The sequence below is a fragment of the Peromyscus eremicus genome, chromosome 1 (assembly GCF_949786415.1).
Source record: "Peromyscus eremicus chromosome 1, PerEre_H2_v1, whole genome shotgun sequence".
NCBI lineage: Eukaryota > Metazoa > Chordata > Mammalia > Rodentia > Cricetidae > Peromyscus > Peromyscus eremicus.
Window position 1 is genome coordinate 16,298,949 of NC_081416.1, and position 19,809 is coordinate 16,318,757.

Consider the following 19,809-nt stretch of genomic DNA (forward strand, 5'->3'; position numbering starts at 1 on the left):
TTATAGCCTGGCTTTAGGAAGCTAAAACATGAAGGATGATATAAATCTGCTGTGTGTCCTTAAAATTTTGCAAAATCACGTCTGCTTTCTGGATATAGGGAGAAAAAGATGACCAAGTATTTGGCTTTATTTCCTTACTCTCTGTAGACCAGGCTGGCCTTGCACTCACAGAGATCCACCTGCTTCTGCCTCCCCAGTGCTGGGACTAAAGGTGTGTGTCACCACTGCAGCCCAGCTTTCTTATCTTTTTTATTTCTTTTAATTTCCCTCATGAAAAAAGTATGTGCATGTCTTGTCCTTGTGACCTTAATCATCATTTTTGTGACCTTAATAGATCTTTATGATTGTCTTAGTTAGGCTTTCTATTTCTGTGAAGAGACACAATGACCATGGCAACTCTTATAAAGGAAAACATTTAATTGGATGGCTCTCTTATAGTTCAGCAGTGCATTATCGTCATGGTGGGACATGGTGGCATGCAGGCAGACATGGTGCTGGAGAGGTACCTGAGATTCTACATCTTGCAGGCCACAGGAAGTAGACTAAGTGTCACACTGAGAGAGGCTTGAGCCAAGAAGACCTCAAGGCCCACTTCCTCTAACAAGGCCACACCCACTCCAACAAAGCCACACCTCCTAATAGTGCCGCTTCCTAAGGGTTTATGGGGGCCAATTACATTCAAACTACTGCAGTCATTTTAATATTTATTCTATGCGTCTTTCCCTTTCTTTTTTCTTCAATTTTTTAAAATTATGCTGGCCACATTAGTACCAGCACTTGGAAGGCAAAGGCAGGTGGATCTCTCTGAGTTCAAGGCTAGCCTGGTCTATGTAGTGAGTTCCAGGACAGCCAGGGCTAGTTTTGTAGTGAGGCCCTGTCTCAAAACAAAACAAAACAAAAGTAAATACAAATAACCAAAACAAAACAAAGGACCCACCACCATGAAAAATTTATTGTTTTATTTAGTGTGAGTGTGTGTGTGTGTGTGTGTGTAAAAGTGTGTGTAAGTCAGCGGATGACTTGCAGGAGTCACTTCTCGTCTTTCACTCTGTGGGTCCTGGGGATTGAACTCAGGCCCTCAGGCTTGGCAGCAATAGCCTTTAGCCACTGAGCCCTCTCCCCAGCCCCTTTCCCACTTTCTTGTAGCCTGAGAATGGCTTGCCTATATTCATCCCCATCTAATCCAAGACTCACTGTCCCTTTGTGTGGCTGTTGGGGATTTATATGAGTCTTTTTGTGTGAATCTTTAGCTTCATCGTCTCTTCAGAAGTGAAAAGGATCCCTGGGAACTGCTCTGTTTTGCCTCTTGTTACTCTATTTTAAATGGTCTTTGGGAACATTAAGCAAAATAATTAGATAACAATCTTTCCAAAGAGGATGCTTTTCACTCTCCTTGGTTTAGGATTTTTGCTGCTTTGACAAAACAAATGAACAAAAATTGTACTTAGAACTTCTGCTCTTGATGTCAGCCTCCTGGCAGCCCTTCTTGGGTGTAGACTTTTGGGGTTTAATGTCCCCCGGCTGAGCTACAGCAGTACCACCAACACCCAAAGGCTCCCTACTTACTCCAGCTGTACTGTGTTTTCTCTTCCAGGGAATGGGGCTTGTGATCACTCAGGCTTTATCTGAGTACAACAGGTGAGTTTACTTTTCCACGGGGAAAAGGCTCATTTTCACTTGAACTGGGTGAGTAGGGAAGAGGTTTGTTAGAGTTCTTAGGTAAAAATTCCTAACCTATCCCAAAAGCATAGTTAGAGGTCTGGCTGCATGCAGCTGCATCTGCTCAGCTTGATGGTATCCGAGGGGCTTTGTTTTCTAATGCCAGGGGAAAGTCGCCCTCAAGTTAGCGTCCACCTTTCAACAATTAGGTACATTCTTTTTCAGCCTTGGTATTTTGTTATAGAGCATTTCACTAGCTCTATAGCTACAAAGCAGGCTTTCCCATTTTATCCAGTGTGTCATGTAAATACCATTTTCTATGTAAGAAAGCTCATGAAACACCACTTTACAATTCTTTAAAAAAGAAAACAGGGTTTTTCTGTGTAGCCCTGGCCATCCTGAAACTTGCTCTGAAGACCAGGGTGGCCTCGAACCTTGAGATCCACCTGCCTCTGCCTCTGCTAAAATTCTTTAAAAGAATAGGAAGCGAAAGCATACTGAGTTAGGTCTCATTTGACAGATGTGAATACGTTCCTTCCTTCCCCTGGGGACTGAACTCACCAGGGCCTTCTGCAAGCTAAGAGCAACCTCTGTTACTGAAATACACTCATGAACCAATTGTTTCTTTTTCATTAGTGATTCAGCTTCCCACAGGCCTTGTTTAGTTTCGGGCTCTCTAACATGATGCTTGCTTTCCTTCATCCCATGGATAATGGATTGGGTAGGATTTGGCATTCCATGAATGGAAACCAGAAGTGTCTGTAAACCCACTAAGGGCCAGCCCCTATGTCCCATCTCCACAAATGTTTTAGCTCTTCAACTTTCTTCCTCCTTCAAACAGACAAGGTTTTCACTGTCACAGCCCGAAAGAATTTTCACTGCCACACTTTTCAAGTCATCATCTGTTTGGGAAATAACTAGATCAGCCATATGCCAGAGGAATTTCACACTTTTGCAGCTTGCTTTCTAAGTCTCTCCCAAAGTAGCCAGGCATTTTGGTACACACTCCCTCAAGAGCAGATGGGTGCCTCTCAGCTTGCGGGGGACTGCCGTGACTAGAGCGTCATCATGCCTTAGTTCTGGAGTCAGACATTCTGAGAGTACTCTGCCCTGATTACCTAGAATGTCAGGGTTGAATATATACTTGACAAAAAAATCCTGAAGTTTAATTTAGTTATCTTTTTAGGCAGTATAAAGACAAGGAAGAAGAACACCAGAGTGGTTTTTTCTCTGCCTTAACAAATATGGTAAGTTCTGCTTGTGTTTTTTTCCCTTCCTGTTGAGAAGTACAGGAAGCCTTCAGGGGTGGGCAAATTTGGGCTCAGTTCAGATATCTTTGAGGTAATGGTGTGAGGAGGAGAGAGTGGGTACTCAGAGCAGATTTGATTTGATTTAGAATGGTATTTCCTTGATTTATTTACTTTTTGGAGACAGACTCAGTTTGTAGTGTAGGCTGACTTAGAACTCATGACAGTCTTTCTGGTTACAGTTGTGGGTCACCAGACTCTGGTTGGAACCATAGCATTTTTATGAAATTCCAAAACCAGGTTAAATAGCTCTGATTTTTCTAGGACTGATTTTTTTTTCCCTGACTAATTAGTAAATAAAAAGTACAGCTGGGCTTAGTAGTGGATTGATCCCATAATTGGGAAGGCTGAGGCAGGAAAATTATGAGTTTGAGGCTAGCCTGGGTTACATAAAGAAATCTGGTTTCAAAAACAAAGAAGGAAACTGTCATGGTGATGCATGACTTTAACTCTAACACTTCGGAGGCAGAGGCAGGAAACTCTCTGAGTTTCAGGCCAGCCAGGGCTACATAATGAGACTCTGTTTCAAAAACAACCAACCAGCCGGGCGGTGGTGGCGCACGCCTTTAATCCCAGCACTCGGGAGGCAGAGCCAGGCGGATCTCTGTGAGTTCGAGGCCAGCCTGGTCTACCAAGTGAGTTCCAGGAAAGGCGCAAAGCTACACAGAGAAACCCTGTCTCAAAAAACCAAAAAAACAAAACAAAACAAAACAAAAACCAACCAACCAACCAAGTGAAAGAAAGATAGAAAAGGTGCACATTAATGTAGACTTTTGCTGAGACAGGCAGATCTCTATGAGTGTGGTGCCAGAACTCAATAAAGTGAGTTCTAAGCCAGTCCAAGCTGTGTAGAGATGCTCTGTCTCAAACAACAACAACAGCAATAATAACAAAAGAATTGGCCTTGCAGTCCCAGCTACTTGGTAAGATGAGGATTACTTGAGCCTACATATTCAAGATCAACTTGAGCAACATAGTCAACACTCCATTTTTAAGAATGAGTTGGCTCTGTTTGGAGGTTGACTATAGAACACAGAATAGAGGGGTATAGATGGAGTCCTCCCCAGTGCTCTTTTGTGGTCTTCTGTGCCCATGTGATCCCTAGTGACTGGATCAGGCATGTCACTACCATGCTCTGTTGACATATGCTGAGGATTGAACCTGAGCTTTGGGAATGCTAGGCAAACACTGAAGAAACAGGCTGGGACTAAAGGTATACACCACCACCTCCTGGTAATACAGAATCTTTAAAAAAGATAAAAAATGGTAAAAAGTGTAAAAAGGAAAAAAGAAAGATAGGGAGATCTAGAAGTCTACTGAGTCCTAAAATATAGGCAGATTTGGAACCTGTCTTTGGGGGGCAGTAGTATCCAAGTGCCCTAGAGCTGAGATAGTGTTTTGAGTTCAGTGCACAAAACAACTGTTCTTCCCACCCCAGGCAGTTTCCTCCTGGTGCCTGTGCATTCTTACCCTTTTTCTTCTTAGAGCCTAATTTCAAAAGACTCTTATAAATGCTTTACCTGAGACACAAATCACTGAAGTGTCTCAGAGGCTATGGAAGCTTGAATTTGATGTTGATATTTGATGATATTAATTAGATATAATGATGTTCTCAGACATCTTTAATTTTTTTTCTTTTAAGGTAGGGCCTTATGAAACCCAGGCTAGCAATGAACTTGTTACATAGCTAAGGCCGACCTTGACTCCTGACCCTTCCTCTACCTTTCAAGCACTTAGCTTGCTGTTGTGCACCCTCACATCTGACTTCTGATCCCACGTATTGAAGCAGCTTGTGCCAGTTGCTTGTCTGCCTTCCCTGACAGTGTGTAAGCTAAAGTCCTGTGCTCTGGGAGGATGGGCTCCACATGGACAGCTCCAGCTGCTTGATATCAGCCTACTTTCTCTGAAGTCTAAAATTCCTTTATCGTTCATTCCTTTTGAGACAAGTTCGGACACTGTAGCTCAGGTTGGCCCCCACTCCCTGTGTGGCCCAGACTGACCTTGAACTTGTGAGTTTGGGATTGTAGTTGCAGGTATCAGGACAAGCTTGAAGTTCTTCGTCAGTTGGTTTCTGACTGCAAATAAGCAGCTTCTAGGAAACCTGCAGCGGTTAGAATATTTAGGTTGCTATCCACCCTGATGTTGTTACTAAACTTACACACGGAAAGTCTAGATGGTTTAGTGGGGATCTTATCATTTCATTTATTATTTGTAAGTCTTTTACAGTTTTCAAAGTGGGCTGGTTTGTGTGGTTTCCTGATGGTCCAAAGTTGCTTGTTCTGTTTTTCACTGATTGAATTCTTAGGCACAGAGCTTCTCTCCTGCCTCCTGTATAAAATCTGTGATTCCTCTTTCCTTCCACAGGTGGGCAGCATGTTCATAGCAGATGCCCCTGAGAAGATCTCGGTACAGTAAGTACTTGGACTTTGTGTGGGCTCTCTTGCTGAATATGAGAGCAAAGAGTAGAAAATGTAACCTCCTGACAACCTTTTACAGATTAAAACTTTTTTTTTTTTTTTGATGAATTCTGAAGTGTTTCTTGGGTTTTAAGCAACAATGGATTCTTGGAGATCTCTGCTGGGATTGATAGAATTATGCTTGCTTAGCGTGCATAAAGTCCTCGGCTTGATCATCAACATTAAATAAACTGAGTATGATTGGCATATGCCTGTTATCCTAGCACTCCTGAGGTGAAGATAGGAGGATCAGAAGTTTACCATCATCCTCTGCTATGTGGTGAGCTGAGGCCAATCTGGACAACATGAGAACCCTGTCTTAAAGAAAAAAATAAATAAAAAATAAAGTTTTTGAGATGTGATCTTGCTATGTGTATTCCTGGCTACCCTGAAACTCTCTGTATAGATCCTGGCTGGCCTCAAACTTGTAGCAATCCCGTTGCCTCTGCCTCTTGAGTGTTAGGTCATCTTTACTAGCTTTGTCTTTGGAATGAAGTGACTAAGGCTGGCTGTCAGCCTCTTACAGGTTTAGCTGGGTAGGGGTGGGAAGAACTGGTCCCAGGGCTTCAGGTTCTCAACCCATGCTCTTTTGCATATACCCAAAGGGTAAATAGAGGGATTGACAGTGAGGAGCTCTTCGTAGTTATAATGTTTTATATTCTCTATTCTCTAAGAATGAACCTTATTCTCTCTCTTTTTTTTTTTTAGAACCAATGAGGCCATTCTTCTGGCACTTTATGAAGCTGTCCATTTAAATAGAAACTTCATCACAGTGTTAGCTCAGGTTGGTTATCTTAAAAGTCCCAATCCTGCCTGGGAGTGGTGGCCTGCACCCTAATACTAGTACTGGGGAGAGAAGCAGCTGGATCTCTATGAGTTTAAGTACAGCCTGGGCTATATGTCCAGTTCCAGGCCAATCAGGCTGCAAAGTGAGACACACCCACCTCCCCAATCCCTTTCTCCCTCAAATTTCATTTTATTTATTTATCTTTAGTTTTTGTGATGTTGTGGGAGCAAATCCAAAACCTTGTACATATTAGGCAAATGCTTTCTCTGAGCTGTATCCTCAGAACTCTCCTTGAATTTTATACAGATTTATTCCATTAAAAAGTCCATCTGAGGGGCTGGAGAGATGGCTCAGTAGTTAGGAGTGCCGGTTGCTCTTCCAGAGGACCCAGGTTCAATTCCCAGCATCCACATGGCAACTCACAGCTGTCTGTAACTCCAGTTCCAGGAGATATGACACCTTTACACAGACATACATACAGGCAAAACACTAGTGAACATAAAATTTAAAATAAATAAATAAAAAATTAATGCAGAAACTATGAAAAATAAAAATAGAGTTGAGATCACTGCATTTTACCTATCAGAATTTGCTGGTATTATTTGCTCTATGGAGTATATGGGGTTTTTCGGTTAGGCTGTCTTCTTTCTAAATCTCTATGGAATTACAAGTGGAGATAGACTAGGCCAAGTCACTTAGGCCATTTTCTTACCAGAAAATATAGTAAAAAAGCATGCTCACTAGGATGTGTTAGCTGTTAACAGACAGTGTACACACATTGAAGCCAAGAAGATACAAGATACTTGCTCATACGCCTCAGGGCTAGTTGGCATGGGAGGGGACTAAACACACTAGGACTGTAGCCCAGGAAAACTATCTTAAAAAGCTGAAGTGTTTTCATCTTAATGTCACACTGTTTAAAATATGTCTGTAAGTTTCCTTCTTCATTTCCCCCTCTTTTTTTTTTTTTTTTTTAAAGTGAGACAGATCTCACTTGTGTAGGCCTTACAGGCTATCCTTGAACTCAGAGATTCACCTGTTTCTGCTTCCTGAATTCTGGGATTATAGCAAATCATATGCTACCATGCCTGTGTCTATGTTTCTTTTGAAGGAATCCACTAGTAGAATTTTAACTAAAAAGTAAGGCTGTGTTTTGAAAACAATGTGCTGTTTTGGGTTGTGTTTGGACTCTTACTAGTTTTTATAAATGATGTAAGAAAGTTTATCTACTATTTTCACCAAGTTTCTTGTCTATCAAATTCCATAACTGACTCAAGAAGAAGAGGTGAGAAAGGGAAAGGACTGGGTCTGGAGAGATGGCTCAGTGGTTAAAAGCACTGGCTGCTCTTCCAAAGGACCCGGGTTCAATTCCCAGCAACCACATGGCAGCTCACAGCTGTCTCTTAACTCCAAGATCTGACGTCCTCACACAGACAAACATGCAAAGAGCTGCTCCTGAGCTTCCTTCTTCCAGTTGATGTGGCAGTGGCTGAGGAAGGCCAAAGACACAGGGGCCATCTATGTTGTCCACTCTAGATTTTGCCTCTGCCTTCACACTCCACATATTCTTGCATGTTTTTTTTCCTTACATTTAGAGTGTGTGTGTGTGTGTGTGTGTGTGTGTGTGTGTGTGTGTGTGTGTGTGTGGTGTTAATGTAGAGGTCAGAGGATAACTTTTGGGAGTTGGTTCTATCCTTCTACCATATGGGGCCTAGGGACCAAATTTAGCTCATCAGCTTGGCAACAGGTACCCTATCCTCTGAGCCATCTTGCTAGCCCACATACTCTTTTTTTTTTTTTCCTTTTTTTAACAGTAAGGCGGCCATCAGCATAAGCTCTTTTTACAGTTCCTAGTATCCCCTTAGTTTACTTACATCTATTTGTCAGTTCTATGGTCATGAAAATAGTTCATACATGTGAATCATTCATTCATTCATTTATTTAATATATGGCTCTACAGAAAAACTTCTGTAATGGAACCCAAATTTCATAATGAAAATTAGCCCACAGTGCTTCTTGTTAGAGCTTAGCAGGCAGGCATCAATAGGAATGGAGCATTCGGGGCACTAAGTGCAGGTCCTCATGAGCTGTTAGTCTCATTTTGAACCTGGAAAGCCAGGAAGCGTGTTTAGTAGAGGATACTCAAAGAGAACCAGATTTTCTGTTTTCTTATGCATCTGTTCCTCTTTCAGAGCCATCCAGAAATGGGGTTAGTGACAACCCCCGTCAGCCCTGCCCCTGCAGCCCCAGTGACACCACTTGGGACCACTCCGCCCTCCTCTGATGGTGAGGCCCGCTTTGGTTGTGTTCTTGGTTAATATGATTTCACTCCCCTTTAGTTTTTAGAGACAAGGTTTCTCTGTGCAGCCCTGGCTGTCCTGAAACTCCCTCTGTAGACCAGGCTGGCCTCGAACTCAGAGATCTGTCTGCTTTTACCTCTCGAGTGCTGGGATTAAAGGCGTGTACCACCATTGCCTGGCTGATTCTGGATCTTTCAATGTTAAGCACAGATGTATTGAGCAAATAATACATTTGTTAATTCCTTAAATAATAATTCTTTTAACTTGTTTAAGTGGGTAATTAGTGTTGGTACACATCTGTAATCCTGGCTACGTGGAGGCTGAGGTCGAAGGCCTGCTTGCTTCGCATATGGAGTTCTAGGCCAACCTGGTGGACTTACTGTGGCCCTGTCTCAAAACTGAAAATGGGATGGAACGTAATTTAGTGCTAGGTGCCTTGCCTGGCGTGCGTGAACACTAGGGTTAATGCCCAAGACAGAGGAGGAGGAAGGAGAGAAAGAGAAAAGGAAGAAATTTGTCTGAGCTGGGGACTGTGTCATGTGCCCAATATTCCAGCATTTGGAGTCAGGGGTGGAAGAGCCACTTGAGCAGAGGGATTGGAGACCAGCCCCGTAACACAGAAGATTATCTTAAAAACAAGAAAGAGAGAAGGAAGAGAAAGTATATGATGCTATCCTTTAGTCTGTCTGAAGTTCCAGAGTAAAATTTGGAAAGATAGTTGAGTGGAGTTTTTCTTCCATGTGTAAGGAAACAGCATGTGGGGCTGGAGAGTGGCTTAGGGGCTGAGAGCACATACTTCAGTTACAGAGGACTGGAGTTCAGGTCCCAGTACCCACATCAGGCAGCTCTCAACTGCGTGTTCTTAGCAGAGAACCTAACACTCCAGCTCTCTAGGCACAGACACGCACATCCACATGAATAAAAATTGTAAAAATAAATCTTCAAAGAAAAAAAGCCAATTATTTCAAACCCCGTATGATAGTGTCTGTCTGTAATCCAGCTGGAGGAGTTGGAGGGAGGAGGATCAGTTCAGGGCCAGCCTTGGCTGTATGAAACATCTCAAAAAATTACTAGCCAGCATTGTGGTTGTGGCACACCTCTAATCCCAGCTCTTGGGAGGCAGAGGCAAGTATTCTTGGGGTGCTTGAGAGGCTCAAGGGAGATACTTTACTATCTAATATATGGCCGAGAATGTTGCTTAATGGTAAAGTGCTCGCCTGGCATGTACAAGGCCCAGGATTTGATGGCCAGCACCTTACGGAAGTCTAGCATTGCAGCACATGTCTGTGACAGAGGTAGAAGCAGGAGGATCAGAAGTTCAAAGTCATCCTCAGCTACATAGTGAGTTTGAGACCAACCTGGGCTTTATGAGACCCTGTCTGAAACAATTGAAAAAAATGCACATTGATACTTGGTATTATACTTCAAATGTTGAGCTCATGTTGTGTAAATGGGTGTAAGAAATATCCAACTTTGGGACGGTCAAGATGGTTCAGTGAGTAAAAGTGCTTGCTGTAGAAGCCTGGTAACCTGAATTGGATCCCTTAGTTATCCACATAAGGTAGAAAGAGAGATGTCCTCTGACCTTCATGTGCATGTCATGGCACGTGAGCGCCCTCCAATAATAATAAATAATAGTAATAATAATAATGGTTTTTGTTTGTTTTGTTGTTTTGTTTGTGACAGGGTTTCTCTGTGTAACAGCTCTGGCTTTATAGATCAGGGTGGCCTTGAGCTCCCAGAGATCTACCTGCCTCTGCCTCCTGAGTGCTGGGATTAAAGGCTTGCACAACCACCGCCCAGCTAATAATGGTTTATAAAGCATAGAGAAGTAACTTTGGTCCTTTATGTGTCCAATTCATATGTGAAGTGTCCCTCTTAGTTTCTTTGACATTTCCCCCCCAAGTCCCAACTAGTGCTTTGCACATAATTATCAAGATTTTTTTTCTACTCTAGCCCTTATATATATTTTTTGTTTTGTTTTGTTTTATGTTGTTTTTGTTTTTTGAGACAGTGTTTCTCTGTGAATCCCTGTCTGTCCTGGAACTCATCTGTAGACTAGGCTGGCCTTGAACTCAAGATCCACCTACCGGGCTGGAGAGATGGCTCAGAGGTTAAGAGCATTGCTTGCTTTTCCAAAGGTCCTGAGGTCAATTCCCAGCAACCACATGGTGGCTCACAACCATACATAATGAGATCTGGTGCCCTCTTCTGGCCTGCAGGGATATGTGCAGACAGAGCACTGTATACATAATAAATAAATAAATCTTTAAAAAAAAAAAAAAAAAAAAAAAAAAAGATCCACCTACCTCTGCCTCCTAAGTGCTGGGATTAAGAGTTTGTGCCACCACTGGTTCCGCCCCTACATTTTTATTTTAATGTAACATTTTTTTTGTTGATTCTTTAGGAATTTCACCTCATGTATCCCAGTTGCACTCATTTCCCAGTTCTTCATGGCTGCCTTCCACCTTGTAGCCACCTCCCCTCCCCTCAACAAAAAGCCAGAAATCCACTTTTGTCTTCTGTCTTGCCTGCCTCTCCGTCACACATTTGATTGTCATAGTGGTATTGGGAGCTTCCATGTGTCACACAGTAGATAGACCCTTTGGCCCAAAGAGCTTTACTTGCAAATGTTCATTGCAATGAGTTGTTGGCCTGGCTCAGAGCCTCTGGCTTCTGGCACACCATCAATACTGGACCCTCACCGAAACTCCCCTCAGATATCCTGCTGTTGCCTGAGTCATGGAAGTCCTGTGGCTATGGTTCCACAGGACTAGTCCCTTCAGGTCATAGATGGTAGATGTTAGGGTCAGCCCCTACATACATACATATATATATATTATATTTTATATATATATTATATATTGGCTTTTCAAGACAAGGTTGCTTTGTGTAGTCCTGTCTGTCCTTGAACTCACTCTGTAGACTAGACTGGCCTTGAACTCACAAAGATTTGCCTGCCTCTGCCTCCGTAGTGCTGAGATTAAAGGTGTGTGCCACCACATTTTTATATGGCACTGTGCATTCAAATTTTAAGGCAGTATAAGCAGCAGAGAAGTATGGCAAGGAACTGTCATTGATATTCAGATATATGACAGCAAATTGGATCTGTTTACAATTGAAAGCCAAATTCCAAAATATCTTAATGAGAGGCATAGTGAGGATTGCCTACTTGTCTGTTTATTCAGGTCACTGGATAAGCCAATGGAAACGTTGTACTTTCTCTTTAAGGATGACGCTTGCCTCGTTACCATGGATATCCAAAGCCATATGTGTGTGTGTGTGTGTGTGTGTGTGTGTGTGTGTGTGTGTGTCTTAGTTCCATGTGATGTTGGGGTTTGGATGCTTCAGAGAACTGCCTTTCAGCTGTTGATTGTGAACACTTCACCCACACACTTGATTATGCAATGGCAGGATTTGTGCTTACCTACAACCACAGAGCTTTCAGTCTTCTAGTGGGAAGATCAAGTCAGCCCACTTTCAGATGACTGTCTCTCTTGACAAAAGCTCCTGGGAAGAGTTAGAAAGGCAACAGTTAAGGAATGATGCTTGCTTAGGAAGGAGATTTTAATTTGTGAGGATTTGATTCTGCCTTTATTTTATTCCTTTTCCTTCTCTCCTAGCTTGTTTCCTTTCTGTAGGGGTCCTAAGTATTATAGCCTTATTTTCAATTTTTGGTTTTTAATTATAGTGCTGCTCTGTAGCCCAGTTATATTTAAAGGTATGTCACTGGTGCTATTATTTTTAAAAGCCAGCAGTTAGCTGTAACATTTGTTCGCAGCTCAGATTTGACATTTGACAACTCCGCCTTGGCATGAGAGGACTTTCTGGTAAACTAAAAATATATATAGTTCTATATTTCTACATATTATGTAAGATAGTTTTCTAGTTATCGCTGTGTGTGAGTGGGGTAAAACTTCCACTTACCAGTTAGATAACAAAGGAATGATTATAGGTTCTGAGTTCAAAATGGCTGTGGTTTGAAATGACAGCCTGTAAGACCTGTGAGGTTTGTTTGTTGTTTTTGAGACAGGGTCTCACTCTATAGCCCAGTCTGTCCAGGAAACCTTTCAGTATTTCAGTATAAAAATAATTTTCTCTTTTATTTGTTCTTAAGGGGCCAAATTATGGGGAAATAGCCAAGAGTTGGGCATGCTAATTTCCTCTAATAAGGCTCTTTGCTGTGTCTTGTGCAACCATAATGTACAGTGTTTCCCATTGTTAATAAATGTCCTCTGCATGCATTGTAATAACTCCAGAGGGATCCATGAATACATACTATGACTAATACCCCAAACCTAGCAGTGTGTTCGTAGTTTAAAATATAGCAGAGTGCTATAGATTTTTAAATGTCCCTGGGCCGTCTTGAGGCTCTTTTTGTGAATATATTGTGTTTTAGACACTGTTAAAGCACATCACAAGTTGACTAATTCTAATTTAAAGTCTTTAAATCTTGGGAGCGCTAAGTTAAAGCCGTTGTGATTGGGTCAATTCTGGTCTGATTCCCCACTGTTCATTGGGGCCACGACTCAGAGAGGCCAGAACTGGAGATGAAAGGCTCTTCTCTTGGAAACAGAGGCCAGATATGTAAAATTCCAACTCCAGGATGCTAGTCATAATATCCACCTGTTTTCTGTCTGAAACTGCATTTCAGGTTCCTTTTCACAGGGAAGAGATTAAGGGGTAGCATTTGAATATAGTTCTGCCTCAATTTTTGCTTTCAGCTTGGTCCCGTCCATGTCCCCGCCCCCCAGGGTTTCTCCATGTAGTTTTGGTGCCTGTTCTGGATCTTGCTCTGTAGACCGGGCTGACCTTGAACTCACAGAGATCTGCCTGGCTCTGCCTCCTGAGTGCTGGGATTAAAGGCATGCGCCACTGCTGCTCGGCCAGCTTGGGTACTTTTAGTAGTATAGGGCTTGTTCTCGATATTGAGCAAATTTCTCAATTTTTAGGGAGAACTCTTCCTTTAACAAGAGACTCATCAAAGCAGGGCTCATTTATAGTCATTATATCTTTTTTCCTTTAGTTAGAAAGAACAGCGCCTCTAAGAAGGACCTTCAGCTGTTGATGACTTGGGATTGGAATAGCATTAACATCCATTTCTAGGATGTTAGGAGAAAAACTGTTTCTGGATTGACCCTAGATGAAAAAGAAGGTTGACAGGTTTTGAGAGAACATGGGGCATAGAGACCCTAGAGGCCTAGTGAGAGTAGATAGAAGTTTTATGGAAAGTACTTGGTCCTCCTTCTGTTGTGGGAAAAGCTTATTTAGTCATTTTCTTGCCTGCTGGCAATTGGCTATGTGGGTAGAAGTGTTAGGTGGAATATGTTATGGGCTAAGTGTTTTCTTTGTTCTATTCCAGTTATAAGTTCTGTGGAACTCTCCCTGGATGCAGATGTACAGACCAGTAATTTACTGATAACCTTCTTAAAGTATAGCTCGATTGTCATGCAGGACACTAAAGGTAAGACATGCTACCTTGGAGGTTTGGCTAACATCATAAAGAGCCTCGTCTGTATTTTGAGGCTTTGACCTATGAACCATTGGGGTCTCCTGTGCAGGTGACAGACCTGGTTCTCTGGAAAACAGTGATTTCTCACTGTTGGGTGACAATTAGGTGGCGTTGGGAAAACCTAAAGTTGGAGGAGAGTGCTTAAATATAGAAAAGGAAAGAAAGTTGGCCCCCACAAAAGTCATTAAGTGTTCTTAGCAGGTCTTGGTAAGTGGATGCATGCTCTTCTGTGTGGGAAGTTGGGCAGGGGGATTAGCATGCTTCAGGGAATTCCCTTCTGAGGACACACACTAAAAGCGTTAGCTTGTGGTGAATTAGAGGTCTCTTGTGTAGAGAAGACTCAGAGGACTGTATTTCTTATCACTTAAAATAGAAATGTCACTAATCCTAGGTACAGCGTGGAAGAGGGAGAGAACTGAGTGTTGGGATTGTTTTCCTGTGAGGTGAGGGCCTTTGAGATCCTGGGCACAGCCTCCCCAGAACTGCAGCAGAACACCATCATGCCAGCTGCCTGCTGGAAAGGGTGCTTTTTTTTCCTCATTTACTGGTCTTCTGTCCTTCATTTTTCTGTGGCTTCCTCTCTCTTTTTGGTTTTGATTTTTTTTTGTCTTTTTGTTGTTGTTGTCTTGAAACAAATTGAGATTATCTGTCTGTCTGTCTGTCTATCTATCTATCATCTATCTTAAAGTAATTGTACAGTGACCACCTGTATCCCACTGACATTCTGCAGTATCTGGTCTGCCTTAAATTCCTGTTAAATTGCTGTTATTTTGGCTGTATCACTTTAAAGGACATTGCAGATATCACTCTAGTTCACAATTAAGTGCTTTGGCCCAAATCTCCGGAAATTAAGAACATTTTCATAGATATCCAAAATGTCATTATATCTAAAACAAAACAAAACAAACAAAAAACCAACAATGGCTCTCTAACAGCGTGTAAAATTCAGTTCATATTCAAGTTTCTCCAGTTATCCCTCAAATCTTTCTCTTTCTTATTTTTACAAAATTGACAGTTTCATACATTTACATAATGAATTTTAGTAGTTTTTTAGTCTGATTTAAATTTTCTTCATTTGTTTTCTAATTTTGACACAGGGACTCACTGTGTAGCTCTATGTGGCCTGCACTCACTATTCGGACCAGCCTGGCCTTGAACTCACAAAAATCCATCTGCCTCTGCCTCCATAGTTCTGGGATTAAAGCATGCGCCACCATGCTTGGTCCTGATCTTTGATCTTTGTCCTTCTCCCACCGAAAGCCTCTTCCCAACAAGTCCCCATCCTGATTTCTTTTTTTGAAGATTTCTTTATTTATGGATAGGAGTGTTTTTTTTTTTTTTTTTTTTTTTTTAAAGATTTATTTATTTATTATGTATACAGTGTTCTGTCTGCACGTATCCCTGCAGGCCAGAAGAGGGCACCAGATCTCATCACAGATGGTTGTGAGCCACCATGTGGTTGCTGGGAATTGAACTTGGGACCTCTGGAAGAGCAGCCAGTGCTCTTAACCACTGAGCCATCACACCTCTATGTACCTCTCACCCCCATCCTACTTCATGTCTTCCTACTGAATTTAAATATTGTTTGATCTTGGGGCTGGAGAGATGGCTCAGAGGTTAAGAGCACTGCTTGTTCTTCCAAAGGTCCTGAGTTCAATTCCCAACAACCACATGGTGGCTCACAACCATCTGTAATGAGATCTGGTGCCCTCTTCTGGCCTGCAGGGATATGTGCAGACAGAACACTGTATACATAATAAATAAATAAATTTAAAAAAAAAATAAATATTGTTTGATCTTATGTGCATGTGTGTGTGCCTGAGAGCATGTTTTTGTACCACATGTATTGTACAGAAGCCTATGGAGGTTGGAAAGGGTGTTGGATCTCCTGGAATTGGAGTTACAGACAATTGTGAGCTGTCTTGTCAGTGCTGGAACTGAACCAAGGTCATGTCTTCTGAAAGAGCAATGATTGTTGAGACCATCTGTAGCAAACCCCCCCCCCCCCATCTCCCCCTGGGTTTAATCACAGGTTTCTCGCTCAGTGTGGGCGGGAGGTTATTTTCTGGAGCAAGGGTGATTTATCCATAGCTACACCACTGAAGAAAATGACATTCCTTCCTCAGTAGTTGTTAATTGCCAGTAGTCGCAGAAGGAAGGATGGGTCCTCCTCCTCACGGGCCCTTCCATATCCATGATGAAATGTTGACGCCCAGACTTGTGTAGGTATTGTGTATATAACCATAACTACAGCGAGTTGATGAATGCAATTTCTATATCATATCCAGAAGATGCCTTTTTGCTGCATATCTCCCTATCTTCTGGCTCTTACATTCTTTTTGTTCCCTCTTCCCTGTTGTTTCCTGAGCCTTGGAGCAGGTGATAAAACCGTCCCATTTAAGGTCAAGTATTCTACCATTACATAGTTTTGACGCTTTGGCAGTTACTGGTTTCTGCATTAACCATGGTGTTTTAGTTAGGGTTTCTATTGCTGTGAAGAGACAACATGACCATGGCAACTCTTATAAGGGAAAACATTTAAGTGGGGCTGGCTTACAGTTCAGAGGTTCAGTCCATTATCATTATGGTGGGGAGCATGGTGGCATGCAGCAGGCATGGTTCTTGAGAATGAGCTGAGAGTGCCAAATAAATCCACAGGCAGCAGGAAGTGAGCAAGAGACACTGGGATTGGCTTGAGCATCTGAAACCTCAAAGCCCACCCCCAGTGACACATTTCCTCCAACAAGACCACACCCACTCCAACAAGGCCACACTTCCTAATAGTGCCACTCCCAATGGGCCTATGGGGGCCATTTTCATTCAGACCACCACATCACGGGATATTGCAATAAGAAGCTTTTCTGATGAAAGCTTCTCTCCCTCTCTCTCTTCCCTCTCTGTCCCCCTCTCTTTCTTGATTTCTTTCTTTGTCTCAAGTATCCTAGGCTGGCCTCACACTTGTTCTGTTGTAGGCTAGCCTTGAACCCTTGATCCTCCTGTCTATTTACAAGTGCTGGAACTACATATGTGTACTACCATGCCCACTTTAGTTATTAACTTATGGTCTGTGAATAACTTCAGATTCCCAGATATCATAAAATCCAATTTCATTATAGAACCAAAAATTGTTAAAATCAATTGTTTTTGCTGCCTTGCTTTCTGTGAGGAGAGTGTACTGCTTCAGGAGTAGTCTGCGGCTCCTTTCAGCATGGTTTGTACTTCAGAAGGCTTTTTCGTTTGCCAAGTGAGCAGGTTTCTGTTAGGAGGGTTTTCAAGAGCTCTAGAAAGGAGTTCAGGGGCTCTGGAATGAGGAGAAAACCCTGGTAGACGGAGGTTGGAAAGCTGAAGGATCAGTATGGGAAATGAAGACTTGCCAGAGCTGAAAGAGGCCTGCTGTGTGAACCTAAACTGTGCTGTGTTCAGTGCTTTAGCTATCGGAGATTTTCACCTTGAAAACCTGGGCTTTGTCTCTCGTATCTCGAGTTACTCTTTCAAGAGTAAGAGCTACACAGGGAATAACTCCATGCAAATATTCCATGTCACCAACTCCTAACATAGAACAGTCCATTGGGAACTGCTGAGGCGGTTGGTTCTTTGAGACTTGGCAAGTGAGATCTGGCAGGCAAGGATAACAAGACTCTTGTGTATCTGAGTTTCCCGAGGCTATTGCTTCTGTATGGAAATGGGTAGCCTGTTCCTTTCTCTACAAATACTGCAACAACTACAGCAGAAAGAAATTGCATGGATGTGACCCAGAAAAATGAACTTTTCGCTTTGCTTGATATAACACGGTGAATTGAGGCTCTTGGAATGCATTTTTAGCTCTAACAGTTATATAAGCTTCTGTCCTGGTGACTTCAGGTTCATAAAACAAGCCCAAATTACGGACTAATTAATAGCCAGTATGAGTGGTCGAAGTGTCTATAGACTGCAATACATCTTTGCCAACAGCCATTATAAATATGGCAAGGGCAAGGTTGTGTATGCTGAATAGTTAATTTAAAAAAATGGCTGTTCTGTGGCTTCAGTTGCCCATCTCTTCCTGTGTCTTAGCCCAAGACTTGCTGTACCATGTCCTGGCTATAGGATCTCATTATCATTGTTAATATTATTATTATATATATTATGGTCCTGGGGATGGAACCTAGGGCCTTACCCATGGTAACCAAATGCCCTACCACTAAACCACAACCCCAGGCTCACATGATCTTAGGAGCAGTAGAGCTAACATTTTCTTTGTCCCAGACAAGACATCTTTTTCTTTTCTTTATTTGAGAAAGGTTCTCACTATGCAGCTCTGACTGGCCTGGAACTCACTATGTAGACTAGCCTGGCCTTGAACTCACAGAAATCCATCTGCCTCTGCCATCAAAGTGCTGGGATTAAAGGTGTGCGCCACCATCCCTGGCTCCTTTTTTTTTTTCCTAATGTATGTATAAATTGACATCTATAAAATTCTTTCCTTTGGGTTTATTTGTTCATTTTTTTGTGATGTGTGTGTGTGTGTGTGTGTGTGTGTGTGTGTGTGTGTGTATATATATGTGAGTTGCATGGGTGTGCCTGAAGAGGGTGCCAGAAGGGGGTCAGAAGGGGGTGTCAGTCAGATCCTTTGGAGGTAGAATTCCAGATAGTCGTGAGCTGCCTTTTATATATGTTAGAAACTGAATTTCAGTCCTCTGGAAGAAAGGACACTCTTAAGAACTGAGTCGTCTTTGCAGCGCCCTGCATTGGTTTGTATGTTATGAAGCATAAAAACATAAATAATATAGTAGTAAAATAAATGTGAACCTACTACTCAATTTTATTTGTTTTTTTTTTTTTGTTTTTTTTTTTTTTTTTTTTGGTTTTTGGAGACAGGGTTTCTCTGTGTAGCTTTGCGCCTTTCCTGGGACTCACTTGGTAGCCCAGGCTGGCCTCGAACTCACAGAGATCCGCCTGGCTCTGCCTCCCGAGTGCTGGGATTAAAGGCGTGCGCCACCACCGCCCGGCCCTACTACTCAATTTTAAAAAACAGATGTTATGTTGTTGAAGCTGCTTCCTCGGTCATTCCTTCCTATTCATTCTCTGGATTTTATGTTTTCATCCTCTTATGTTGGTTCTGCTCTTAAAACCTTTAAAAAAAATCTTTGGTTCTTGTGTCTTTGGTGTTGTTACCTTAAAGAGAAGTCTGCTTGATCTTTAAAGTAGGCACTAAGGTTGGGGGGTATGGGTTAGTAGTGGAGCTCTTGCTTACCACATGTAAGACTCTGGGTTCGCCGGGCGGTGGTGGCGCACGCCTTTAATCCCAGCACTCGGGAGGCAGAGCCAGGCGGATCTCTGTGAGTTCGAGGCCAGCCTGGTCTACAAAGCGAGTTCCAGGAAAGGCGCAAAGCTACACAGAGAAACCTTGTCTCGAAAAACCAAAAAAAAAAAAAAAAAAAAAAAAAGGCTCTGGGTTCAACTGGAAAAAAGGCACGGGCGTGATAATAGGAGTGATTCCGAGGGTACATCTTGGACAGATATTTTACAGGTTACCAGGATAAAAAACAGTTTTCTGGGAGAATTCCTTTGCCTAGGAGGGAAGCAAGACTTAATTTAGTACCACCTTGATTTTGATTCATGAATGTGGGGTGTGTGTGTGTGTGTGTGTGTGTGTAGGCAACCTTGGGTGTCATTCCTCAGGTACTATCCACCTTCTTTTTGAGACAGGTTTCTCACTAGCTTAGAATTCACCCAGTAGGTAAAGCTGGCTGCCAGTGAGCGTCAGGGATCCCGTTGCTCTGTCTCCCCAGAGCTGGGCTTACAAGCC

General features: G+C 42.4%; 1 protein-coding gene across 1 annotated transcript in view; it reads left to right on the forward strand.

The window, feature by feature from the left end:
• The window catches only part of Armh3 (armadillo like helical domain containing 3), a 197,111-nt gene that overhangs the window by 40,707 nt on the left and 136,595 nt on the right, over positions 1-19,809 (forward strand). Inside the window, exons 10-15 of the mRNA XM_059257121.1 lie at positions 1,595-1,638; positions 2,846-2,906; positions 5,331-5,377; positions 6,131-6,206; positions 8,402-8,495; positions 13,872-13,973. Of these exons, the coding sequence (XP_059113104.1) occupies positions 1,595-1,638; positions 2,846-2,906; positions 5,331-5,377; positions 6,131-6,206; positions 8,402-8,495; positions 13,872-13,973 (424 nt within the window). The remainder of the gene's footprint in view (positions 1-1,594; positions 1,639-2,845; positions 2,907-5,330; positions 5,378-6,130; positions 6,207-8,401; positions 8,496-13,871; positions 13,974-19,809) is intronic.